The sequence below is a fragment of the Saimiri boliviensis genome, chromosome 14 (genome assembly GCF_048565385.1).
Source record: "Saimiri boliviensis isolate mSaiBol1 chromosome 14, mSaiBol1.pri, whole genome shotgun sequence".
In the NCBI taxonomy this organism is placed as follows: Eukaryota; Metazoa; Chordata; class Mammalia; order Primates; family Cebidae; genus Saimiri; species Saimiri boliviensis.
The window spans coordinates 18,200,677-18,226,393 of NC_133462.1; the positions used below are offsets into that span (position 1 = coordinate 18,200,677).

The 25,717-nt window shown below is 52.1% G+C and overlaps 1 protein-coding gene and 1 non-coding gene across 7 annotated transcripts in view; one reads left to right on the forward strand and one right to left on the reverse strand.

Moving 5' to 3' along the window:
• Window positions 1-22,291, reverse strand: part of CATSPERG (cation channel sperm associated auxiliary subunit gamma) — a 30,333-nt gene extending 8,042 nt beyond the window's left edge. Inside the window, exons 1-17 of one of the 6 annotated variants that reach the window (XM_039465912.2) lie at window positions 22,157-22,291; window positions 20,553-20,809; window positions 20,411-20,464; window positions 16,117-16,261; window positions 15,740-15,872; window positions 15,488-15,560; window positions 13,243-13,398; window positions 9,612-9,783; window positions 7,579-7,716; window positions 5,891-5,950; window positions 5,278-5,397; window positions 4,119-4,169; window positions 3,883-4,012; window positions 2,661-2,772; window positions 1,247-1,405; window positions 1,051-1,163; window positions 145-358 (exon numbers count right to left, since the gene is read on the reverse strand). In XM_039465912.2, coding sequence (XP_039321846.1) covers window positions 145-358; window positions 1,051-1,163; window positions 1,247-1,405; window positions 2,661-2,772; window positions 3,883-4,012; window positions 4,119-4,169; window positions 5,278-5,397; window positions 5,891-5,950; window positions 7,579-7,716; window positions 9,612-9,783; window positions 13,243-13,398; window positions 15,488-15,560; window positions 15,740-15,872; window positions 16,117-16,261; window positions 20,411-20,464; window positions 20,553-20,807 — 2,085 coding nt within the window. In that variant the 5' untranslated portion in view covers window positions 20,808-20,809; window positions 22,157-22,291. Of the gene's footprint in view, window positions 1-144; window positions 359-1,050; window positions 1,164-1,246; window positions 1,406-2,660; window positions 2,773-3,882; window positions 4,013-4,118; window positions 4,170-5,277; window positions 5,398-5,890; window positions 5,951-7,578; window positions 7,717-9,611; window positions 9,784-13,242; window positions 13,399-15,487; window positions 15,561-15,739; window positions 15,873-16,116; window positions 16,262-20,410; window positions 20,465-20,552; window positions 20,810-21,393; window positions 22,109-22,156 lie in introns of those variants that run through there. The other 5 variants (XM_039465910.2, XM_039465909.2, XM_039465913.2 and 2 more) reach the window with 5 other exon arrangements.
• LOC120362908 (small nucleolar RNA U13) lies at window positions 10,751-10,852 on the forward strand. Its single transcript, XR_005578699.1, has one exon. It is a non-coding gene; the product is annotated as a small nucleolar RNA U13 (small nucleolar RNA).
• Window positions 22,292-25,717: the final 3,426 nt, after the last annotated feature.

A 25,717-nucleotide genomic window follows, 5' to 3' on the forward strand; every position in this document is an offset into this window, starting at 1 on the left:
AGGCCCGCTCAGGCCAGGCCCCGCCCGCAGACTCCCAGGCAGGGTCCTCCAGCTCTGCAGTCCCACTGCGCTCCGCTCCACAGGCCTCGCCCTCTGAGCCGGCTCCGGGTCCCAGGCCTGCGCCGCCCGCCGCCGGACGCCCACCTTGTCGTATTTGGAGTGCAGCCAGAGCAGGTAGTAGACCAGGCCCTGGTAGATGGCGAGCGAGCTCTTGGTGTGGAAGCCCGAGCGCTCCAAGACGCTCGGCGGCCGTGCCCGGTAGCGCTCCTGGCGCGTGTATCTCTGCGGTCTGGGCAGGTTCCGCAGGCGCATCACCGAGAAGGGGCAGAAGTTGGTGAAGGAGAGCATCGAGTAGTTCCTGGGCAGCGGCAAGCAGGGAAGGTGGCTGGCTCTAAGGCACCCCGCCCCCGGGAAGCTTCCGCAGGCCTCTTTCCCATCTCTCCCACTTCCCGAATCGAATCCAGCCCGGATCTTCCTCCTCAGAGTCAGCTGGGGGCAGAAGCCTCTTGTTCCTCCTTCCACCCCAGCGCCGGGTCCCTGCCCCGACCCCAGCTGCCTCCCTGGGTCGCTCCGATCCACCCTCTGCTGGACGGCTACCGGAGGCATCGTTATGGCGTGCGGTAAAATCCGACCCTGCAGTCTTTTCCCTTAATTGCCATCCATAGCTCCCCCAGGATCCTGAAGATGAAGTTCAAGTTTCTCCCCATGACCACCAGGCTCACCTTGCCCCCCCATCCCATCAGGGCCTCTGCACAAGTGGTTCCCCCTTTCTGGAATACCCTTCCCCACCTTATCACCTAGCTAATCCCTTCCTCACCCTACTTGTCTCAGCGCTTACACCTCCTCCTCCTTGAAGCCCTCCCTGATTTACCCTCCCCCCTGGCTAGGTCAGCCTCCTCCTCTGAGCTTCCGTAAGTGCTGAGCTCCCACCATCACAGCCCCGAGGTTGTCACCAGGGTTGGCTTGGTCACCCCTCTCTCAACAATGGGAGCTTCAGGAGGGCAGTGCCGGGAGCCCTCAGACCCCCACCACCCTCCGGCGTCTTCTCACCCTTTCCTCTCCAATTCATGGTGGGTGGTGTACTGTTGATACATCAGAAGCTTCTCCACGGGCACGGGCCTCTTGACCAGCTTGCCCTTATTCTTGTGCATAAGGTACACCAGCTGCAGGGGAAAGGCAGGCCCAGGTGAACCGGTGTCAGCCCTCCTGGGGTGCCCCATGTCTCCCCCAAAGCCCCGCCGGGCACCTGATACAGTTTGTTGTCTTCATAGAAAAGGGTCACCATGGTTTCATTAGATGCGTAGAGAGAGGACTGCTGCATCTGCTGTAAGCTGATGTGCACATCCCAGCCCCTGGACGGGAACAGCTGGTATACCCGGTAGGTGCCCTCCATGAGGTACCAGATCTGCAGGCACCAGCCAGATGTGTGTGTGAGGACCATGGGTCCTCTGATCCCACCTCTCCCTCTGCCCAGTGTGGTGGCCCCACTGTTTGAAGGATGAGGTTTGGAAACTCACCTCCACTGGGACCAAGAGCGCCCCCCTTCCTTTTCTCTGGTGCCACTGGTCTACTTCCTGGAGCCCAGTCACCTCTGGTTCCGGCCCTTACACACCATAATCACTTTTTTTTCCTTTTTTTTTTCTTTTTCTTGAGACAAGAATCTCACTCTGTCTCCCAAGCTGGAGTGCAGTGGCAAAATCTCAGCTCATGCAACCTCCACCTCCTGGGTTCAAGCAATTCTCCTGCCTCAGCTTCCTGAGTAGCTGGCATCACAGATAAGTGCCACCATGCCCACCTAATTTTTTTTTTTTTTTTTTTTGGTTTGTATTTTTAGTAGAGATGGGGTTTCACCAGGTTGGCCAGACTAGTCTTGAACTCCTGACCTCAGGTGATCCACCCGCCTGGGCCTCCCAAAGTGGTGGGATTACAGGCGTGAGTCACCATGCCTGGCTCATGATCATTTTTTTTCAATGTTTTTGGTCTATTTGGGTTTCTGGCACTTGCACCCTAAGCATCCCTATCATGCACATTCCCTAACAGTCACAGTTCCTTGGGCGGAGACCTCTTTTTTCTTCTCACTCTTTGCAGCCTCCAGGGTCTCACCATTTCCTTGGACTCAGTTTCCCATCTCTGCACTGATACCCACCCCCATACACATCTGAAGGGAACCTTCACTCCCCTTCCTGAGCCACAACCTGGGGGATCCTCTCCACCTCCAAGATGTCCCCCTCCATGTGGCCTCCTCTAGGAAGCCCTCCCTGACATGCACAACTCCCCAGACTGGGCCAGGTTCCCCTACTTCCATAGGTGGTATTTCCCCCATTACAGCCCTGATCGCTCTGTGTTCTCCAACACGGGGGCAGGCACACAGCAAATGCTCTGTATTTATGAAGCAAACAACCGCACTGTGGGATGAAAGAGGGCAGCCTCTGAACATCAGATCATGGCTGCAGTCTGCGTGACTTTGGAGATGACACTTAGCCTCTCTGAGTTCCAGGGGTTTCAGCTATAAATGGAGCTTCACTGCCCTTTCTCAGGGTCCCCGCGGGTGCCCCCCCCCCCACAGCCTTAGCTCCTTTACCTTGACAGAGGGAAAAGAGAGGCCCCTGGGATTTGGGGGAGGGCAGAGAAGGTATGGGGGGAGGGACAGGGCAGCCTACCTCCTCTGTCTCTGTGACTATAGCCATGTTCCCAAGGAACGATCTGGCTATATATTTGATGGTCTGTTCCTTGGGGAAGTCTGCCAGGTAGATTAAGTTTTCCTTGTTAGAGCTGCAGGGGCAGAGACAGAGAGCTACGCACATCCTGGACAGCCACTTCCCCCAACCCCAGGCCTAGTAACACGGGAGCCACTTACTCAGTTTCTCCACTTTGAGGACATGCAAAGGAAATCCTAGCTCCGGCCCCCCACCCCAAACCCTTTGAGAGTCTCCAGCTCCCCATCTGTAAAACAGGAGCATCGGGCCAAACTGGCAGTTTGCCAGCCACACATGAAGGTGGCTCAGGAGCCCCTAGGTGGCTCATGCCTGTCATCCCAGCACTTTGGGAGGATGAGGCCAGTGGATCATGATGTCAGGAGATTGAGACTATCCTGGTTAACATGATGAAATCCTGGCTCTACTAAAACTATAAAAAAATAGTGGGGTGTGGTGGCGAACACCTGTGGTCCCAGCTACTCGGGAGGCTGAGGCAGGAGAATCACTTGAACCTGGGAGGCAGAGGTTACAGTGAGCCAAGATCTCGTCACTGCACTTCAGCCTGAGTGACAGAGCCAGACTCTGTCTAAAAAAAAAAAGGAAGGAAGGAAGGAAGGAAATGCTTGTCAATTAGCTGGGAGCAGTGGTTCATGCCTGTAATCCCAGCACTTTCAGAGGTCAAGGTGGGAGGATCACCTGAGGTCAGGAGCTTAAGACCAGCCGGGCCAACATGGTAAAACCAAGTCTATCCTAAAAATACAAAAATTAGCTGGGCGTGGTGGTGCATACCTATAATCCCAGCTACTCAGGAGGCTGAGGCAGGAGAATCGCTTGAATCCAGGAGTTGAAGGCTACAGTGAGCTGAGATTGTGCCACTGCCCTGCAGCCTGGGTGACAAGACTCCATGTCCCCCCAAAATCAAAAACAAAAACAAAAAAACCCTAGAAACTGTTCATCTATTACTCACACAGTCTGGGTCTTTAAGAAAAGGGCTCCCACAGCATTAGAATAGTGGCATCCCCCCGTTCCAGCGCTGACAACCCTACCCATGTGTTCCCCCATGGTCCGGATAACTTCTGGATCTGGGCATCCTCTGAAGGCTTGGTGAGACTTCAGAAAGGGTCCCCGCCCTAAAGGTGCTGGGGAGACAGAGCATCCCTGACCCGCCGGGGTGGTGGAGGCCCACCTCTGCAGAAGGAAGTTGCCCCAGATGAAGACCAAGTTGTTGTATGGGTTAAAGGAGATGCCCCTGGCGATCATTCGGGTGTTGGTGTAGGTCTCTGTCCCTAGGATCATCAGGAACTCCAACCCTCGAGCTGACCGGGGCAGAGGAAGAAAGGATACAGGCAGTGAGGTGGGGGCCACCTGGACCCCTCCTGGCCTGCAACCACCCTTAGGGCGACCTCTACCTTCCCCCCCTACCTTCAGGAATAAATTCTGGGACTTCGGAAACAACGGCCATTTCATTGGTAACTACAGAAGGGGAGAACACAGCAAACTCTCCTGAGGCCCTGCACTTTGACAGCCTGGAGCCGGAGCACGTTGTTTGCTTCTCGGCCTCCTGCAAAACCCTCCAAAGAGCTTCCCATCCAGGCTTGCCAGCCCTTCGAGTTTTTCTTTTCTTTTCTTTTCTTTTTCCCACTGACACAGGATCTCACTCTATTGCCCAGGCTCAGGTACAGCGGTATGATCTCGGATCATTACAACCTCTGCCTCCTAGGTTCAAGTGATCCTCCCACCTCAGCTTATGGAGTAGCTGGGATTTCAGGCACGTACTACCACCACACCCAGCGAATTTTTGTTTTGTTTGACATGGAGTCTTGTTCTGTCGCCCAGGCTGCAGTACAATGGCACCATCTCAGCTCACTGCAACCTCCGCCTCCCAGGCTCTCCCAGCCATTCTCCTGCCTTAGCCTCCCGAGTAGCTGGGATAACAGGCACCCACCATCATGCCCAGCTAATTTTTGTGATCTTAGTAGAGACTGGGTTTCACCATGTTAGCTAGACTGGTCTTCAATTACTGACCTCAGGCGATCCACCTGCCTCAGCCTCCCAGAGTGCTGGGATTACAGGCATGAGCCACCATGCCCAGCCAATTTTTGTATTTTTTGTAGAGATGAGATTTCGCTATGTTGCCTAGGCTGGTCTTGAACTCCTGAACTCAAGCAAGCTGCCCACCTTGGCCACCCAAAGTGCTGGGATTACAGGTGTGAGGCCCGTGCCTAGCCCTTTAGAGTTTCTTCAAGTGAATTATAAAAAGGCACTGCCTTTGAGGGGAAACAGTCCTGTTAAGGCACAAGACTTGTCTCCTCTGACCCCTTGGTTGGGGGTTTTGTGCAGTGCACAGCCTGTACAACTCTACATGGTGACCCTATTCTCACTGCAGGTAAAATAAAATCTACTTATTGAGAGTCACAGCATCCTTTCGGATCACCAAACCTATACTCTGTCCTCCACTGCTACCCCTCATCCAGGAGTGACATAAGTAATCTCGCCCTTCCTCTGTCTGCTGGGCACAGATCCCTCAGGAGGGCATGCAGTTCAGAGTCTGGGCTCCTGCCCTCTGCGTCACCCCGATTACCTATGTTGTAGCTGATTATCAGGTAAAGGTAACTGCCACCAGCAATTCCACTCTCCACCAGCAGCAGCAGGGTCTGTTCGCCCGCGACGTATTCAGACCAAATTATGGTACAGGAGTTATCTGAGAGAGAAAAGGGCAGTCCAGGGCCGCCCCAGGGCACAACAGCCTTGGTCCTGTGCTGGCCGTGACTCTTCACATAATGCTCAACCCTCTCTGAGACACTGCCCTTTCTTTTTTTTAGATGGAGTCTCGCTCTGTCGCCTATGCCGGAGTACAGTGGCGTGATCTTGGCTCACTGAAACCTCTGCCTCCCAGGTCCGTGCGATACTTCTGCCTAAGCCTCCCGAGTAGCTGGGACTACAGGTGCCCGCCACCACACCTGGCTAATTTTTTTGCATTTTTAGTAGAGATGGGGTTTCACCATGTTAACCAGGATGGTCTCAATCTTCTAACCTCGTGATCCGCTCCCTCGCCCCCCCCGCCCCCCCCCCAGCCTCTCAAAGTGCTGGGATTACTGCCCATTCTTTCCCATGATCACTGCTGCCCTCCCCTGCTGTTATGTACCCTCAGTCCCCCCAGCCTCCCGCCACAGACCCATCGGAGGGATGAGTACCTGCTATCTGCTGGCACACAGACCAGCTCTTGGGCAGCATCTCAAAGGACACCTGGCCATCTGCAGAGCAAGGTGGAACTCATGTTCAGGCCCTCTCCCTCCTGTCTGGGAGCCCATCAAGCCAATGCTGATTGTCCTCCTCATGCCTCTCAGCCCCTCAATCCTTGGGATCTCATTCCCTGGCCTTGCCTCACTCACACCTGGCCTATCAGAGCATGTCTGTCTCGAGCATGTCTAGACTAGAGCACGTCTGTCTCTAGTCATGGTAACTGGCTCAGGTCTGGCCATGGGACCCACATGAGGCCAATCAGAGTTTACTCTGGGACTTGTGTTAGAATTAATTGGAAAGGAGCTGTCTTCATTCTCTTGGCGTGACTCAGACTAGTAGCTGACTTGAGTCTCAAGCTTTTAGGGGACACCTTTGACCTCCAATGGAGGAATAGCTACCTGAAAATGGAGGCAAATTATAGGACCAATAATAATAAACCCTTCGTAACGCTCACCATAGCCCTAGCACTAAGACCTTTACAAAAAATTTAATCTTTATATCAACCCAGTGACCTAGATACTAGTACTACCATTAGCCACATTTTGTAGGTGAAGAAAATGAAATCAGAGAGGTCAAGTTACATATCCAAAGACACACAGCGAGGGTGTGATGGAGCAGTCTCTCTCCAGATTAATTACCATGCCTCACTACATTACCAAGAGATGGAGTCCTGATGACATACCCTGTGAGCCCCTGGATCCAGCCATACCTGAAATTGAACCTGTCATTTCATTTATATAAGTCATCATATTCTTTGTGCTTAAGTTATTATCATTATTATTATTATTATTGAGACCGTCTCACTCTGTTGCCCAGGCTGGAATGCAGTGGCATGATCTCGGCTCACTACTACTGCTTCCCAGTAGCTGGGACTACAGTGATTCTCGTGCCTCAGCTTCCCAAGTAGCTCGGACTACTGATGCATGCCACCACACCCAGCTTATTTTTGTATTTTTAGTAGAGATGAGCTTTTGCCATGTTGGCCAGGCTGGTCTCGACCTCAGGTAATCCACCCACCTTGGCTTCCCAAAGTGCTGGGATTGCAGGAATGAGCCACCATGCCCCGCTGTGCTTAAATTATCTTTGAATTGGGCTTCTGCCATTTTGTGTTTTTTGGGTTTGTTGTTGTTGTTGTTGTTTGTTTCTGAGACAGAGTCTTACTCTGTTGCCCAGGCTGGAGTGCAGTGGCCTAATCTCGGCTGACTGAGACCTCCTCCTCCTGATTTAAAGTGATTCTCCTGCCTCAGCATCCCGAGTAGTAGGATTACAGGTCCCTTGGCTAATTTTTATATTTTTAGTAGAGACAGGGTTTCACCATGTTGGCCAGGCTGTTTTTGAACTCCTGACTTCAAGTGATCTGCCTGCCTCAGCCTCCCAAAGTTCTGGGATTACAGACCTGAGCCACTGCGTCTGGCTCTTCTGCCCTTTAAAACCAAGTACATCATGAAAGATCAATAACAGCCACCCCAAGCCCTACTCCTACAAACACATCCCTCCACTACCACCACCACCACCACCACCCTCAGCCTGGGGCCCCTCCTGAGGGCACATGGTGAGTAGCGAGGGCCCAAGGTTAGGATCCTTGGAGGTAGGAAGGTATGGAGGGGTCCCTGGGGCTCCCAGAGGTCCCTGCCCTTACCTGTGATGGTCCCGAAGTGTATAAAACCCTCATTCTTGCCCATGGTAAGGGCCATTACGTACTCAGAGCCATTATCAGGGAAATGCGCAGGGCACAGCTTCATGATGCACTCGCTGGCCAGGACACGAACCCAGCTGTCTAGGGAGGCCAGCATGGGGCTTCAGATCCAGTTGGCTGGGCCTAGGGCCTACGCCCCCCACCCACGTTTCCCTATCTTTAGTGAGTCTGTTATCTGTCCTCTCGTGCTGAAGCACTTGTTCAGGGTGGTGTTGGGGGCACCTGGCAGAGGGCACCCACTGCCTTTGAAAAAAATCCTCCTTGCTCACGCTCTGTCCATGAGGGCCAGATTGGGCTGACCCCTCCCTTGCAGTCCCTTGGCCACAGTGATTAGCAGGTGACCAAGCTGGGCAAATCAGAGGCAATTCCAGCTTGCGATCAGTAACAAGATGCTCTTTTCTGGAGCTTCCGAGGGACATAAAAGTCTATAGTTGCTGGGCAGGGGCCAGAGTCACCATGCCATGCACAAGGCGGTGACTGTTTAACCGTGACAGTGAGCTCCTAGGTACAGCCATGCCTGAAACCAACATGCTCCTGGGCTTTCCAGCCATGGAAACCAATAAGCACCCCTTTTCTTTGGCTTAAGCCAACTTGAATTTGGTTCCTCCCACTGTCAAAGTGCCCTAAGAGAGAAAGCAAAACTGCTGGGAACATGCATTCACTCATGAAATGTAAGTTACAGTCCAATTTCTGGCTACTGTGTAAGCTGACAGTTCTCACTAAGATGGGGCAGGCAGGGGGAACTAGAAGAAATAGGAGAGCTTTGGTATCATTTAAAAGATGAAATTGAATCAACAGTCTCTCTTTTTCCTCTCTCTCTCTCTCTCTTTTCATTGAGACTCAGTCTTGCTCTGTCTCCCAGGCTGGAGTGCAGAGGCGCGATCTCAACTCACTGCAACCTGTTTCCTGGGTTCAAGTGATTCTCCTTTCTCAGCCTCCTGAGTAGCCAGGATAACAGATGCTCACCACCACTTCCAGCTAATTTTTGTATTTTTAGTAGAGACGGGGTTTCACCATGTTGGTCAGGCTGATCTTGAACTCCTGACTTCAAGTGATCCACCTGCCCTGGCCTCCCAAAGTGCTGGGATTACAGGCGTGAGCCACTGCGCCCGGCCCCTTTGTTGTTGTTGTTGTTGTTGTTGAGACAGAGTGTCATGCCGCACAGGCTGGAGTGCAGTGGCGCAATTTCGGCTCACTGCAACCGCTGCTGCCCGGGTTCAAGCAATTCTCTGCCTCAGCCTCCCGAATAGCTGGGATTACAGGTACCTGCCACCACATCCAACTAATTTTTATATTTTTAGTAAAGACAGGGTTTCATTATCTTGGCCTGGCTTGTCTCGAACTCCTGACCTCACGATCCACCTGCCTCAGCCTCCGAAAGTGCTGGGACCACAGGCATGAGCCATAATTTCTGGTGTTTTTTTTTGTTTTGTTTTTTGTTTTTTATTTTTTTAATAAAACAGAGTCTTGCTCTGTCGGCCAGGCTGGAGTGCAGTGGTGCGATCATAGCTCACTGCAGCCTCAAACCCTTGGACTCATGCGATCCCCCCATCTCAGCCTCCTGAGTGGTCAGGCGTGAGCCACTGTAGCTAGACTCTCTTTCTCCTCTCAGATGAGCTTCCCTTGAGGTTTTGCCGTCTGTTTCTCTCTCTTGCTCTGACTTTCTGACTTCCCATGCCCCGCTCCCTCTGACTTTCTCTCTCCCCGTCTGATCTCTCTTAGCATGTCCTTCTGCCATCGTGTATGTGCACACGACTCTCCGCGACCTCCCTTCGCTCTCACACCCCCTCTTCTCATGGCTGGCTCACATTTTCCAGGAGGGTCTGAGTGGAAGCCTCATACTGGCCAAAAAAAGGGGAAGAGAAGGTCCATTTGGGGTGGGCAGGGGTGATTCAGGGCCTGGGCAATTTCCTTTTCCCCCACCCCACCCACGGCAATTCCTGTCCCAGGTGTGGGCCCCGCCACGGCCCACTCACCACTGCCGCGGTTGTTCTCATGAAGTGTGGTATAGGTGCCTGTAAAGTAGTAAACCAGCTGGTTCTGCCGAATGAAGAGGGTGCTCTCGGTGGCAATAGCGTCATAGATGGTGGCGGTGAAGCCATAATGGGGGCAGTAGACGGAGCCCACCCAGCAACTATCGATGCTCAGCTGCAGGGGAGCAGAGGCTAGTGGTGAGCAGGTGGCCTCAGCCTCAGCCCCCATGTCCTGCCTTTGGGGGAAGTCCCTGCTCTGACAGCTGCTTGGGAGAGACAGACAAAGCTTTCCCGGGGCCCTCTCCCTGCTCACCCTGCAGCAGCACCTTGGTAGCCAAACTTCCCCCGTAAGGACCAGAGACGCAGGTGACCCAGGCCTGAGCCAGTTCAGGCTTCGTGCGCCCCCTGGAGCTGGGCAGTGCACAGCACGCTCAGCGGCCCTCAGCGGTCCTCGTGCGCCTGGCTACAGACAGTCAAGGTTATACCCACACGGATACATCCCATGCTTGGCCCAAAGGACGTTGTTTTTTGTTTTGTTTTTGTTTTTGTTTTTTTGAGACAGTCTCGCTCTGTCGCTCAGGCTAGAGTGCAGTGCTGTAATCTTGACTCACTGCAACCTCTGCCTCCTGGTTTTAAGCAATTCTTCTGCCTCGGCCTTCTAAATAGCTGGGACTACAGGTACGAGCCACCACACCCAGCTAATTTTTGTATTTTTAGTAGAGACGGGGTTTATTGGCCAGGCTGGTCTCAAACTTCTGACCTCATGATCTGCCCGCCTCGTCCTCCCAAAGTGCTGGGATTACAGGCATGAGCCACCATGTCTGGTCTTCTTTTTTTTTTTTTTTTTTTTTTTTTTGAGGCGGAGTTTCACTCTTGTTACCCAGGCTGGAGTGCAATGGCGCGATCTCGGCTCACCGCAACCTCTGCCTCCTGGGTTCAGGCAATTCTCCTGCCTCAGCCTCCTGAGTAGCTGGGACTACAGGCACGTGCCACCATGCCCAGCTAATTTTTTGCATTTTTAGTAGAGACGGGGTTTCACCATGTTGACCAGGATGGTCTCGATCTCTTGACCTCGTGATCCACCCGCCTCGGCCTCCCAAAGTGCTGGGATTACAGGCTTGAGCCACCGCGCCCGGCTGGTCTTCTTCTTGTAGTTTCTAAGTGTGGTGATTGGGTTTTCATCCTCATGTGAGATGTGCCTCCCTCAAAGCTTGTTATAGTGTCAGCCCATTACCTGTCTGACATGAAATAAAAACAAACTCAGTGTTTATTTTGGAGTGATGAAAATTTTTTGGAAGTAGATAGTGGTGGTGGTTGCACAATATTGTGAATGAAGTAGATGCCACTGATGTTCACTTTAAAACGGTTAAATTTGGCTAAATGTGGTGGCTCACGCCTGTAATCCCAGCATTTGGGGAGGCTGAGCCTGATGGATCACCCGAGGTCAAGAGTTCAAGACCAGCCTGGCCAATATGGTGAAACCCCATCTCTTAAAAAATAAATAAATTTAAAAAGTAAATAAATAAATAAAATAAAATGGTTAAATTTATGGCTTTCACCTCAATAAGTTAAAAAAAAAAAAAAAAAGGAACTAGAATTTGGATACCTGAATTCAGACTGAACTTGTTTTCATTCCTGTGAATATTAACACCTTCTCTATGGCCAGGCATGGTGGCTCATGTCTGTAATACCAACACTTTGGGAGACTGAGGTGGGCAGATCACTGGAGGTCAGGAGTTCGAAACCAGCCTGGCCAACATGGTGAAACCCCATCTCTACTAAAATTACAAAATTAGCAGAGTGTGGTGGTGCGTGCCTGTAATCCTAGCTACTTGGGAGGCTGAGGCAGGAGGCTCGCTCGAACCCAGGAGGTGGAGACTGCAGTGAGCTGAGATCATGCCATGGCACTCCAGCCTGGGCAACAACAGCACAACTCCATCTCAAAAAAGAAGTAGTTTGTGATAATTGGCCAGGTACAGTGATCCCAGCACTTTGGGAGGCCTAGATGGGAGGACTGCTTTAAGGGCAGGAGTTTGAGGCCAGCCCAGGCAACGTGAGACCCCATCTCTACAAACAATTTTTAAAAATTAGCCAGGTGTGGTGGCACATGCCTGGAGTACCAGCTACTTGGGAGGTTGAGGCAGGAGGATCATTTAAGCCCAGGAGTTGGAGGCTGCCGTGAGCTATGATCACACCAGTGCCCTCCAGCCTCGGTGACAGAGCAAGAGCCTGTTTCCTGAAAAAAAATAAAAAAGAAGATGTTTGTGGAAACTGAACAACACTGAATAGAATTGGCTCAGAACAGAGAAAGCTGAACAGGCAGATGGTCCGCGAACTGAGCGAATCACACAGAAGCAGGAATTCAGAGCCAGAGGGGTCAGGAGAACACTAATCCACATGGGATCCTCAGAAATTGGGAATAGGGCTTTCGATCTTTACAGGAGGAAGTTAAGGCAATCTTTTTTTTTTTTTTTTTTTGAGACTGAGTCTTGCTCTACCACCCAGGCTGGAGTGCAGTGATGTGATCTCGGCTCATTGCAACCTCTGCCTCCTAGGGTCAATTGACTCTCCAGCCTCAGCCTCCCGAGTAGCTGCGATTACAGGCACCTGCCACCATGCCTGGATAATTTTTGTATTTTAGTAGAGGCAGGGTTTCACCATGTTGCCCAGGCTGGTCTTGAACTCCTGACCTCAGGTGATCCACCCACCTCAGCCCCCCAAAGTGCTGGGATTACAGGTGTGAGCCACTGTGCCCAGCTCTGGGTGCACTTCTTAAAGCCAGTTCTCTGGGTAAACCAACCTGGCTTACCATTCTGCCTGCAGCTGCACTAATTCCATCATGTTTCTGTCAAGGAAGCCGAAAGATCCTTACTTCAGATACTCCCTCCCCATTCTGGGATAATATAGGCTCTCAATGCCTAATAGGAAACCCTTGGGCATAGACGTATATTGCAATGCAGAATCTTCCAGAGTGTAGAAGGTAATGGCACATATATACCATTGGTTATGGAAGCTATTAACTTTTTTTTTTTCTGAGACAGGGTCTTGATCTGTCTCCCAGGCTGGAGTGCAGTGGTGTGATCATAGCTCACTGCAGCCTTTAGGTCCCAGCCTCAAGCAATCCTCCTGCCTCAGCCTTCTGAGTAGCTGAGACTACAGGCTGATGCCACCACCCCCAGCTAATCTTTGGTAGAAATGGGGTCTCACTATGTTTTCCAGGCTGGTCTTGAACTCCTGCACTCAAGCGATTCTCCTACCTCAGCCTCCCAAAGTGCTGGGATTATAGGCGTGAGCCACTGCACCCGGCCAGAAACTAACTATATCATCCTCACAACAATTCTATGAATAAATATAAACATTACTCCCATGTTACAAATAGGAATCTCAGGACTGGCCAGGTCATTGAACTGCCAGGTCCAGGATCAGGCAGCCAGGAGGTGGCAGAACCAGGATTTGAACGTAGGCCCTCTGGCTGTAGAATCTTGTTTTTTTTATTTCATGCTATCTGCCTCTCATGGGGACTGGTGTGTCTTTCGGGACCTCTTCTAGAGCCTCAGGCCCCCACTCTATTTCAGGGTCTGAGGCCCCGCCCCCTCCAGGAGGCCCCACCCACCACCTGCCCCACACCACTCACCTCCACTATCGAGTAATCCTGGAAGCTGGTGTCAGTCATCAGGACGTACTTCTCATCGGGAATGCCACCCAGGATAAGCACAGGTGCCTGGCCCACAGTGTACCACAGGGGCCTTGATGAGATACCCACAAAGTGCTCAGCTGCCAGGCCGTAGAGCTGCCAGGGAGGGACATCAATACTCCAGTCACTTGCCTGTGGCTCCATCACATGTTGGTCTAAGGCCTGACCTGACCCACGATTTGCCCTCCTCACTTCCCTGACCTCATTCCTTACCATTCTCCCCATCACTAGCTCTCTCCCGGCCACATGGCCTCTTCTCTGCTTCTCAGACCTCCCAGGCACATGCCCACCTCAGGGCCTCTGCACTGTGTTCCTTGATGAAATGCTCTTGCCCTAGTATCCATGCGATTCTCTCCTTGGAGGCTTTACTCAGCCTTCTCAGCGAGGCCTTTCTTGACGATCCTATTAAACACTACACTCTCCCTTGGCACAGACCCAGCTCCTGCTGCCCTGTTCCGTTTCTCCCCAGACCACTTACCACCCTTCAACCTACTACGGAATTCACTTGATTTTCACATTTACTGGTTTACTATCTGTCTCTCCCACTAGAGTGTCAGCTCCAGGAGGGCAGAGATTTGGGTCTGTGTGTTTACTGCCGTGTCCCCACAATGCAACAACATGTGCTCAGTGAGTGACTGCATGAATGAATGGATATATGCATCATGATTAAGAATATGGATATGGGTATAGGCCCGGCACGGTGGCTGGCGCCTGTAATCCTAGCACTTTGGGAGGCTGAGGTGGGCGGATCACTTAAGTCCCAGAGTTTGAGACCAGCCTGGGCAACATGGTGAATCTCTGTCTCTACTAAAAATACAAAAACTGAGGTGAGAGGATCACCTGAGCCTGACAAGGTCAAGGCTGCAGTGAGCCGAGATCGTCCCATGGCACTCCAGCCTGGGTGACAGAGTGAGACCTCCTCTCTACAAAAAGTAAAAAAAAATATTAGCTGGGCGCAGTGTCGAGTACCTGTAACCCCAGCTACTTGGGAGGCTGAGGCAGGAGAATTGCTTAAACCCGGGAGGCAGAGGTTGCAGTGAGGCGAGATCATGTCACTGCATTCCAGCCTGGGCGACAGAGCAGGACTCTATCTCAAAAATAAATAAATAAATAGAAATAAATAATTTTAAAATTAGCTGGATATGGTGGTACATGCCTGTAGTCCCAGCTGCTCGGGAGGCTGAGACAGGAGGATCGCTTGAGCCTGGGAGGTCAAGGCTGCAGTGAGCCATGATTGCACCACTGCACTCCAGCCTGGATGACAGAGCAAGATCCTGTCTCAAAAAAAAAAAAAAAAAAAAATTCACGCCTATAATGTCAGCACTTTGGAAGGCTGAGGCAGGTGAATCACTTGATGTCAGGAGTTTGAGACGTCCTGGCATAACAACATATGGCCAACATAACAAAGCCTGGTCTCTACTAAAAATACAAAAATGCCGGGCGCGGTGGCTCAAGCCTGTAATCCCAGCACTTTGGGAGGCCGAGGCGGGTGGATCACGAGGTCAAGAGATCGAGACCATCCTGGTCAACATGGTGAAACCCCGTCTCTACTAAAAGTGCAAAAAATTAGCTGGGCATGGTGGCACGTGCCTGTAATCCCAGCTACTCAGGAGGCTGAGGCAGGAGAATTGCCTGAGCCCAGGAGGCGGAGGTTGCGGTGAGCCGAGATCGCGCCATTGCACTCCAGCCTGGGTAACAAGGGCGAAACTCCGTCTCAAAAATAAATAAATAAATAAATAAAAATACAAAAATTAGCCAGGCATGGTGGCTTGTGCCTGTAATACCTGCTACTAGGGAGGCTGAGGCACAAGAATCACCTGAACCTGGAAAGCGGAGGTTGCAATGAGCCAAGAGCCAAGATCATGCCCCTGCACTCCAACCTGAGCCACAGAGTGAGACTGTGTCTAAAAAAAAACAAACACATGAGTCAGACGGATAGCTTCAAGTCTGCTTCCATGCTAAGAGACTATGGGAAAATGGTTCCATCCCTTTGGGACCTGTTTTCTCCTCTTCTTTACAATGGAGTATGTGAGAGTACGTTCCCTCGAAGGGTCACTGGGGAGGTTACCAGGACCTTCACCCGGGGCTTGGCATGAAGTTGGTTCTGCCACTTGTCTGGGAAGTAACCAGGGCGTCAGCCCAAGACCCAGACCACTGCGTTTTTCCCTTGCGCAGACTCCCTCACCTCCTCTCCCACAGCGTACAGCACTCTGTCGAATTCGTTTCTCTTCAGGAAGCCGTTGATGTTCACATGGAAGCTAGGAGCAGGGGCATGACAGGCACAGGTGAGGTTCCAGTGTCAGAAGCTCCCCGGCTTATGGCTGCCTCTCCTCTCCCCATTCTCTCTTTGGTCTCCCACTGGCTCCTCTGGGGATCCTGGGGTGAGGAATTCCCCTGGAGTCCACCCCGGCCCCAGGCTTGGGAAAGGGTACCTTACCTTGTATCTTGAATGAAGGTCCCCAGGCCATTGCTGCTGATGTCCACGCGCATGACCACGCTGCCATTCTTGATGGGCATGGGTGTGTACCAGCTCATGCTACACACTTCCTCTGCCATGCATTCCTCTGAAACTGATATTGCTGGGGCCTCTCAATGGCCAGTTCTAGGCCCCAGACCACACTGGGATCTCCCCACAACTCCCATATCCACCTCCATGCCATGGGTCCCACTGGGGTCTCTGTGTGGCCCCATCTAGGCCATGGAACGTGCTAAGCTCCCTTCCATACCCTCATCAGATCATGGCCCCAGGGAGGTCCCCAGCAACCCCCACACCCCTGCCAGGCTTCGACCCCCTCCCATCTTCCCCAGGCCCACCTTCGCTGCGGAAGGGGGCAGCCTCCATCTGGATCTGCAGCTGCTCTATCTTCCAGTGGTAAAAATTGACTGGGGATTGGAAGGTGATCAGCACCAGGGGCTTTAGCCCTGTCAGGTGGCCCATGCGCACCAGGTCCTGAGAGAGCTGAGGGCGAGATGGCCCCACAAATGTGTCCTTATGGTGGCCTGTGGGTCCCCTTGCCTTGAGCCCACCTTGAGCAGCCTGTCTCCCAGGCTGGCCAGGGCAGCACACTGTGCACCATGTGATGGTCAGAAGGTGTGGTCTAGGTCTGGGGCTTGGATGGGGGATGGGCCAGTACAGGAGAGGGGCAGAGAGGTAAGGAGCTGTGGAGGGAGTTGGAGGCCTTCCTGGAGGAGGTGACACCAGAGTCAGTGTCTGCAGACAGAATGTGCATGTAGGGAATATATAGGGAAGGGTAGCATGGGATGAGCCAAACTGTGCAGTGGAGAGGGATGCTGGGAAGGGGGAGGGGTGCTAGGAAGGGGGAGGAGTGCTGGAGAGTGGGGGTGCTGGGAAGGGGGCTGCTGGGAAGTGGGAGGGGTGCTGGGAAGAAGGAGAGGTGCTGGGAAGGGGGAGGGGTGCTAGGAAGGGGAGGAATGCTGGGGAGAGGGGAGGGGTGCTCGGAAGGGGGAGGGATGCTGGAAAGTTGGGGTGCTGGGAAGGGGAGGGGTGCTGGGAAGGGGGAGGAGTGCTGGAGAGTGGGGGTGCTGGGAAGGGGGTTGCTGGGAAGGCGGAGGGGTGCTAGGAAGGGGGAGGGGTGCTGGAGAATGGGGGAGGGGTGCTGGAGAGTGGGGGTGCTGGGAAGGGGGAGGAGTACTAGGAAGGGGGAAAGGTGCTGGGAAGGAGGAGGGGTGCTGGGAAGGGGGAGGGGTGCTGGGAAGAGGGAGGGGTGCTGGGAAGCAGAGGGGTGCTGGGAAGGGGAAGGGATGTGGCACCCAGGATGCTACTTTCCATCCAGGGATATCCAGTTCCATGCTTTAAAAAAAAAAAATTAGAGAGATGAGTTCTCTCTACATTGCCTAGGTTGGTCTTGAAGTCCTGGTCTCAAGTGATCTGCCCCCCTAGGCCTCCCAAAGTGCTGGGATTACAGGCATGAGCCACTATATCCAGCCTCTTTTTCCTTCTTTGAAAATGTGTGTGTGTGTGTGTGTGTGTGTGTGTGTGTGGGTGGGTGGGTCGGTGGGTGGTGTGTGTGTAAATTTCCTTGATGATTTAGAAGGACTATCTTCAAACCAATACAAACATTTCATACATAATACCTGGCCGTTTTCTAACCAACTGAGTACAGTTCACCAAGAACTACATTACATTTGAATAGTCAAGACATTACATAATGAATTAGGACATAATTAAAATTTGTTTTAAATATTTCTTTGAGGGAAACGATACCATACTTCTACTTAGTGAAGAGAAACTTTTTTTTTTTTTTTTCTTTTGAGACGGAGTTTTGCTCTTGTTACCCAGGCTGGAGTGCAATGGCACGATCTCGGCTCACCGCAACCTCCGCCTCCTGGGTTCAGGCAATTCTCCTGCCTCAGCCTCCTGAGTAGCTGGGATTACAGGCGCGCACCAGCATGCCCAGCTAATTGTTTTGTATTTTTAGTAAAGACGGGGTTTCACCATGTTGACCAGGATGGTCTCGGTCTCCTGACCTCGTGATCCACCCGCCTTGGCCTCCCAAAGTGCTGGGATTACAGGCATTAGCCACCATGCCCAGCAAAGAGAAACATTTTTACAGTCTAGCAGTCTTATTTTTTTAGCACCTCCCATGCCATGGATTCACGGGGAACAGATTCCAGCGGCTCAGGCTCCTTCCCACTGGTTCTCATAAAGAGTGCTTCTCTGGGTGGAGCAGGCTCACGTTTCAGTTGAACCCAGGTAACTTTTTTTTTTAATTTTTTTTTTTAAAGATAGGGTTTCATCATGATGGCCAGGCTGGTTTTGAACTCCTGACCTCAGGTGATCCACCCACCTCAGCCTCCCAGAGTGCTAGGATTACAGGTATGAGCCACCGCGCCCAGCCTCTTTTTTCTTTTTCTTTTTCTTTTTTTTTTTTTTTTTTTTTTTTTTTGAGATGGAGCCTTGCTCCGTGGCCCAGACTGGAGTGCAATGGTGTGATCTTGGCTCAGTGCAACCTCCACCTCCTGGGTTCAAGTGATTTGCGATTCTCTCCTTCCTCGGCCTCCTGAGTAGCTGGGATTACAGGTATCTGCCACCACACCGGGCTAATTTTTGTATTTTTAGTAGAGATGGGGTTTTACCATGTTGGTCGGGCTGGTCTCCAACTCTTGACCTCAGGTGATCCACCTGCCTCAGCCTCCCAAAGTGCTGGGATTACAGGCTACCAAGTGAGCCACCAAGCCCGGCCAGGGCATTCCTTTTTGAACAGTACCCATTCCCTTGATGTCTACAATATCACCTTTCTTATGGATTCGCATATACGTGGCCAGAGGAACAACTCTATGTTTTCTCAAAAGCCTAGAGAACATCTATCGTGTGCCTCTCTTTCTCTTTGTGTTCGTCATTTTGGCGAATTATTGGAAGACGGCAGTTCTGGCCAAAAGGCAAAAATTGTTTAATTTTTGTAGAGACAAAGTCTACTGTGTTGCCCAGGCTGGCAATTTCTGCTTATTTATTTATTTATTTTTAAAGACAGGGTTTCACCATATTGGTCAGGCTGGTCTTGAACTCCCGACCTCAGGTGATCCACCCACCTTGGCCTCCAAAGTGCTTGGATTACAGGCATGAGCCACCACGCCTGGCCTTATTTATTTATTTAAATTGTTTATTTTTTTATTTTTAATTTTTATTTATTTATTTATTTATTTTTTATTTTTTATTTTTATTATTTTTTTTTTTTAGGCAGAGTTTCGCTCTTGTTACCCAGACTGGAGTGCAATGGCGCGATCTCGGCTCACCGCAACCTCCGCCTCCTGGGTTCAGGCAATTCTCCTGCCTCAGCCTCCTGAGTAGCTGGGATTACAGGCACGTGGCACCATGCCCAGCTAACTTTTTGTATTTTTAGTAGAGACGGGGTTTCACTATGTTGACCGGGATGGTCTCAATCTCTTGACCTCGCGATCCACCCGCCTCGGCCTCCCAAAGTGCTGGGATTACAGGCTTGAGCCACCGCGTCCGGCCGACTTCTTGAATTCTTAAAGCTACCAGGGCTGAACGGTGCTACCACTATTAAAATGTTAAGAGGCCGGGCGCGGTGGCTCAAGCCTGTAATCCCAGCACTTTGGGAGGCTGAGGCGGGTGGATCACGAGGTCGAGAGATCGAGACCATCCTGGTCAACATGGTGAAACCCCGTCTCTACTAAAAATACAAAAAATTAGCTGGGCATGGTGGCGTGTGCCTGTAATCCCAGCTACTCAGGAGGCTGAGGCAGGAGAATTGCCTGAACCCAGGAGGCGGAGGTTGCGGTGAGCCGAGATCGCGCCATTGCACTCCATCCTGGGTAACAAGAGCGAAACTCTGTCTCAAAAAAAAAAAAAAAAAAAAAATGTTAAGAGATGGGGGCTGGATGAGGTGGCTCATGCCTGTAATCCCAGCACTTTGGGAGGCCGAGGCGGGTGGATCACATGAGATCAGGAGTTTGAGACCAGCCTGGGTAACGTGGTGAAACCCCGTTTCTACTAAAAATACAAAAGTTAACCGGGCATGTTGGCGCACACCTGTATTCTCAGCTACTCTGGAGGCTGAGTCAGGAGAATTGCTTGAACCCCGGAGACAGAGCTTGCAGTGAGCCAAGATCGCACCACTGCACTCCAGCCTGGGCGATATAGTAAGACTCTGTCTCAAAAAATTAAGAAATAAAATAAAAAAATTAAAAAGTTAGGCCGGGCGCGGTGGCTCAAGCCTGTAATCCCAGCACTTTGGGAGGCCGAGGCGGGTGGATCACGAGGTCGAGAGATCGAGACCATCCTGGTCAACATGGTGAAACCCCGTCTCTACTAAAAATACAAAAAATTAGCTGGGCATGGCGGCACGTGCCTGTAATCCCAGCTACTCAGGAGGCTGAGGCAGGAGAATTGCCTGAACCCAGGAAGCGGAGGTTGCGGTGAGCCGAGATCGCGCCATTGCACTCCAGCCTGGGTAACAAGAGCGAAAATCCCGTCTCAAAAAAAAAAAAAAAAAAAAAAAAAAAAAAAAAAATTAAAAAGTTTAGTTAAAGATGACTGCTAAAAAGAAGGAAAATTTTTAAAAAAAGTTAGAGATGAGGAAACCGAGGCTCACAGAATGAACCTATCCCTTCTGCACCCACTCACCTTTTGGTTGCAGAGGTAGTTGATCTTCAGGTAGTAAGGGAAGCCCATGTATACCTGTAAAAAGAGGTTAGGCCGCATGTCCAGAGTTGAGTGGAGTGGAGGTTCAAGATCCCTGTGATTTGCTTGACCCTGGTTCTCTCACCTCGTTCCGGTCAATAGGTGAGTCCACTAGCGTCTGAAACACCTTGTTCACTTTGTCCACGGGCTTTTGCTCAAAGAAGCGGTCTTCCACGCCCTCCTTGCCTACCATGTGAAACTCGTTCAGGACAGCATGCCAGGTGCATACCTGGAAATCCTTGAACGCCCGCAGCCTCCGCGACGCCAGCAGCACTGCCAGCAGGGCCCACAGCACCTGCAGGACTCGGACTTTGGGCCACGCAGGACTAGCAGGGAACATGGCTGAGCCGCACAATAACGTGGTTAGAACCTGGAGAACGCAGGCATCAACACCCACGCGCAGGCCAGCTCTCTGGACCCCACTTCTAAGATTCCACCTCCCCTGTGCGCCCGGTACAACCCCTGCCTGCTCCGAGCCACGCCCCGGCTCTTGCTCCTGGTCCTGCCCCTGCATTTGCTCTTGGCCCCGCCCCTGCTCCTGCTCCTGGCCCCGCCCCTCACCGTACTTCGAGCCCCGCCCCTGCTCTTGTTCCTGGCTCCCCCTCTGCACTTGCTCCTAGTCCCACCCCTGCTCTTGCTCCTGGCCCTGCCGCTGACTCTCGTGGGTACCGCGCCTCTGCTATTGCTCGGGGCCCCAGCCCTACCAATGCTTCTGACCACAGCCCTGTTTCTGTGCCTCGTTCCGCCTTGCCTCCATGTCTCTTCCTTTAACTTTGTCCCCACTTTGCTCCTTGCTCTGCACCCTCTCTGTATTCCACTTTTGCTCTTCACCTGGTCTCGGTTTCTGTCTGTCGCTTTGACAGTCCCTCTCCTGTGTTCCCCCCTCCTGCTCCTACCTGCAATCGCACCCGTGTACTTCCACCCACCTCCACACTTCTCTCGGTATTGCCCCTTTCTCCTCGCCTGGGGTCTGCCCAGGGTCTGGGTACTGTACCTAGTCTCGCCCGTCTCCGGGTCCCGCCCCTGCTCTTGCTTTTGGCCCCGCCCCTTCTCTTGCTCCCGGCCCGGCCCAAGTTTCGTGCCCCGGGCTTGCTCCTCGCTCCGCTTCCGCTCCTGGCCCCGCCCTTGATCCTCCACCTGGACCTTGTGGACCCGTCCCTTCCCCGGGTTCTCGGCAATTGGTTCTTCCCGCGCCGGCTCCTCGCCCCGCCCCGCCCCCTGGCGCCGCCCCTTCTCGCCCCGCCCCTTCTTCTCGCCCCGCCCTTTGTCGATGGAGACTATCTCTTCGCCTCGGGATTTTTCCTTGCCCTTCGCTGTCTCCTCTCCCCACACCTTCTCCTTCCACGCCGGCACCACCTTCTTGGTCGGCACCTTCTCGGTCGGCACCTTCTCAAGTCTCACATTCCCCTCGTACCACGACACCTTCTTGCCCCACTTCTCACCCTTTCTTCCCATGCCATTAACACCTGCCTGCTCTATATCCCGCCTCTCCTACCGCGCCCCGCCCTTCACCCTTCGCGTCTGGCTCTCCCTTTCCCTCTGTCAGTTCCCACGACTCTCCCCTCTTTTCCCTGTTTCTCCCGTTCTCCCCTCCCCTCTTCCCCTCCCCTCCCTTTCCTAGCCCCTCCCCGTCCCTGGCATCCCCCCGCCCCGGGATGGCACCGCTCTTTCTCCCTGGCCCTGTGGTACCGTCACTTGGTTAAAACCAGTCAACGGTCTCTCGGCCGCAACAGTCCCGTTCCTTTTGCCCGGTCTCAAAATGGCCACCCACACTTCCACAACCTACTTCCGCTTTTGCTGAGGCACGCCCACCTCGCGCGCTGTCTCCAAGGTAACTTGTAACCCGAAGGCACCGAGAGCCGCGGGCAGTCTCAGCGCTCAGAGCGCGGCGCCTGGTCGGCAGAGGGTGTTGGAGACAACGTTTGTGCCAGGAAGGCCTTCAGGGAGTTCCCATTGGTTGTTTCGGCAGCAGGCACCGTCCCTACTTGTCCTTCTACCCAAAAATTCTTTTTTTTTTTTTTTTTTTTTGAGACGGAGTTTAGCTCTTGTTACCCAGGCTGGAGTGCAATGGCGTGATCTTGGCTCACTGCAACCTCCGCTTCCTGGGTTCAGGCAATTCTCCTGCCTCAGCCTCCTGAGTAGCTGGGATTACAGGCACGTGGCACCATGCCCAGCTAATTTTTTGTATTTTTAGTAGAGACGGGGTTTCACTATGTTGCCCGGGATGGTCTCAATCTCTTGACCTCGTGATCCACCCGCCTCAGCCTCCCAAAGTGCTGGTATTACAGGCTTGAGCCACCGTGCCCGGCCTTTTTTTTTTTTTTTTTTTTTTTATAAGGAATTTTGCCCTTTCGCTCAGGCTGCAGTGAAGTGATGCGATCTCGGCTCACTGCAACCTCCGCCCCCCCGGGTTCAAGTAATCCTAGCTACTTGGGAGGTTGAGGCAGGAGAATTGCTTGAATCCAGGAGGTGGAGTTTGCAAAGAGCTAAGATCCCGCCACTGCACTGCAGCCTGGGCGACAGTAAGAACCTGTCCCAAAAAGTTAAATTAAATTAAGCCAGGTGCGGTGGTGCACACGCATATTCCCAGCACTTTGGGAGGCTGAGGTACGAGGAACACTTGAAACCAGCGTGGCCAATGTGGTGAGACCCTGTTGCTAAAAAAGTATTTTTTTTATTAGCCCAGTGTGGTGGCCCAATCCTGTGGTCCCAGCTTCCCAGGAGGTTGAGGCAGGAAAATTACTTGAGCCCAGGAGTTTGAGGCTGCAGTGAGCTGTGAAATACACAGAAATGCAGTGAGCTGTGATCATACCACTGCACTGCAGCCTGGGCGACAGAGCGAGACCCTGTCTCAGGTTAGCCTTGAATTTCTGGGCTCATGTGATCCTCCACTTCAGCTTCCTGAATAGCTACCTGGCTACCTCCAGGAGTTTTGATTCAGTAGATCTGGAGTGGGGCCTGACAATTTGTTCCTACATGATGCTGGTACTAATAGTCTGGAGACCATACCTTGAGAACCAGTGCACTAGAACCTTCCATGACCCTCTAGGCCAGGCATCGCCAAACTGCGGCCCCCTGAGGCCATTTATCCGGCCCCCCGCCGCACTTCAGGAAGGGGCACCTCTTTCATTGGTGGTGAGAGGAGCACAGTATGTGGCGGCCCTCCAACGGTCTGAGGGACAGTGAACTGGCCCCCTGTGTAAAAAGTCTGGGGACGCCTGCTCTAGGCCCTCAGGAAAACTTCCAAAGCCCTCATACTCTCCTCCTGTCATTCTGTCTGGCTCATCTGCCCTCACCCCCATAGACCTCTGTGGTCTACAGCCCATGGACCGATGTGAATATCTTTCATCAGGCATGACCTGTGCACACTCCAGACCTGTGCAGGCTCAGTAATGCCCTCTGGAATATTATTCCATCCTTTTTTTTTTTTTTTTTTTTTTTGAGACGTAGTCTCATTCCGTCACCCAGGATGGAGTGCAGTGGTGTGATCTCAGCTCACTGCAACCTCCACCTCCTGGTTCGAGTGATTGTCCTGCTTCAGCCTCCTGAATAGGTGCCCACAACCATGGCCCCCTAATTTTTGTATATTTAGTAGAGACAGGGTTTCACCATGTCGGCCAGGTGGGTCTCGAACTCCTGACCTTGTGATCTGCGCCCCCCTCACCCCGGCCTCCCAAAGTGCTGGGATTACAGGTATGAGCCACTGCACCCAGCCCTATTCCCTACTTTTTAACAAGGCCCACCACTTTCCTTCCTTTAGGTCTTTTCCGTGATACGTGACCAGCCCTCATCTCACCTCTTGGCCCCTCTAGGCCACTCACTCCTAGTTGGAAATGAGGCTTTCTTTTCAACTGGATCACAAGCTCCATGAGGGCAGGGTGTGTGGCTTTCTGCCTATGTTGTCCCCCAGCCCTGCCAGGCACCACACATAATAGTTGTTTTATGTAAATGAATAGATGATGGTGGTCTATCTGTCCCACCCCAGCCCAGCCCCACAGGCCAGGGAACAGTGATGACTTCTAAAGGAATAAACTCAGTCACCATGTACTGGAGCTATTCATTCATTCGTTTATTATTTTGAGACAGAGTCTCTCTCTGTCACCGAGGCTGGAGTGCAGTGGCGTGATCTCGGTTCACTGCAACCTCTGCCTCCCGGGTTCAAGCAATTCTCCTGCCTCAGCCTCCCTAGCAGTTGGGACTACAGGCATGCGCCACCATGCCCAGCTAATTTTTGTATTTTTAGTAGAGACAGGGTTTTGTCATATTGGTCAGGCTGGTCTTGAACTCCTGACCTTGTAATCCATCTGCCTTGGCCTCCCAAAGTGCTGGGATTACAGTCATTCATCATTGCACTGACCTTTTTTCATCTTTTATTTATTTATTTATTTTTTTAATATAGATGAGATCTCACAATTTTGACCAGGTTGGTCTAAAATTCCTGGCCTTAAGCGATCTTCCTACCCATCTTGGCCTCCCCGGTGTTGGGATAACAGGCATGTAATCCAGCTAATGACATCCCCAGCAGAGATGGGGTCTCACATGTTGTCCAAGCAAGTCCCAACACCTGGGCTCAAGTGATCCTCCTGCTGCAGCCTCCAAGTAGCTGGTGTGTGCCACCACACATGGCTAATTTTTAAATTTTTTGTATAGGGAGGGTCTTGCTATGTTGCCCAGGGTGGTCTCGAACTCCTGGCTCACTCAATCCCTTTGTTAGATCTTGAAGTGCAAGATGTTTGCTGCAGCATTGTTGTACCAGCAAAAGACTGGAAAATATCCACATATTCATCAACAGAAGATGCTGAAATGATTTATGGGGCATGTCCTAGAGGAGGAACTGTAAGATATAAGACCTACTGTGGCCAGGCGTGGTGGCTCAGGCCTGTAATCCCAGCACTTTGGGAGGCCGAGGCGGTCCGATCACTTGAGGTCAAGAGTTCAAGACCAGCCTGGCCAACATGGTGAAACCCTGTCTCTAATAAAATACAAAAATTAGCTGGGCATGGTGGTGAGCACCTGTAATCCTAGCTACTCAGGAGGCCGAGGCAGGAGAATCGCTTGAACTCTGGAGGTGGAGGTTGCAGTGAGCATACATCATGCCACTGTACTCCAGTCTGGGCAACAGAGAGAGACTTGGTCTCAAAAAAAAAAGGAAAAAAAAAAAGACTTATTGTGTGTCTCTGGAATTATCTCTGCATTACACTGTATTGTTGAAAAAAGCAAGGTACAGAAATAAGAATAATAGAAAAGTGA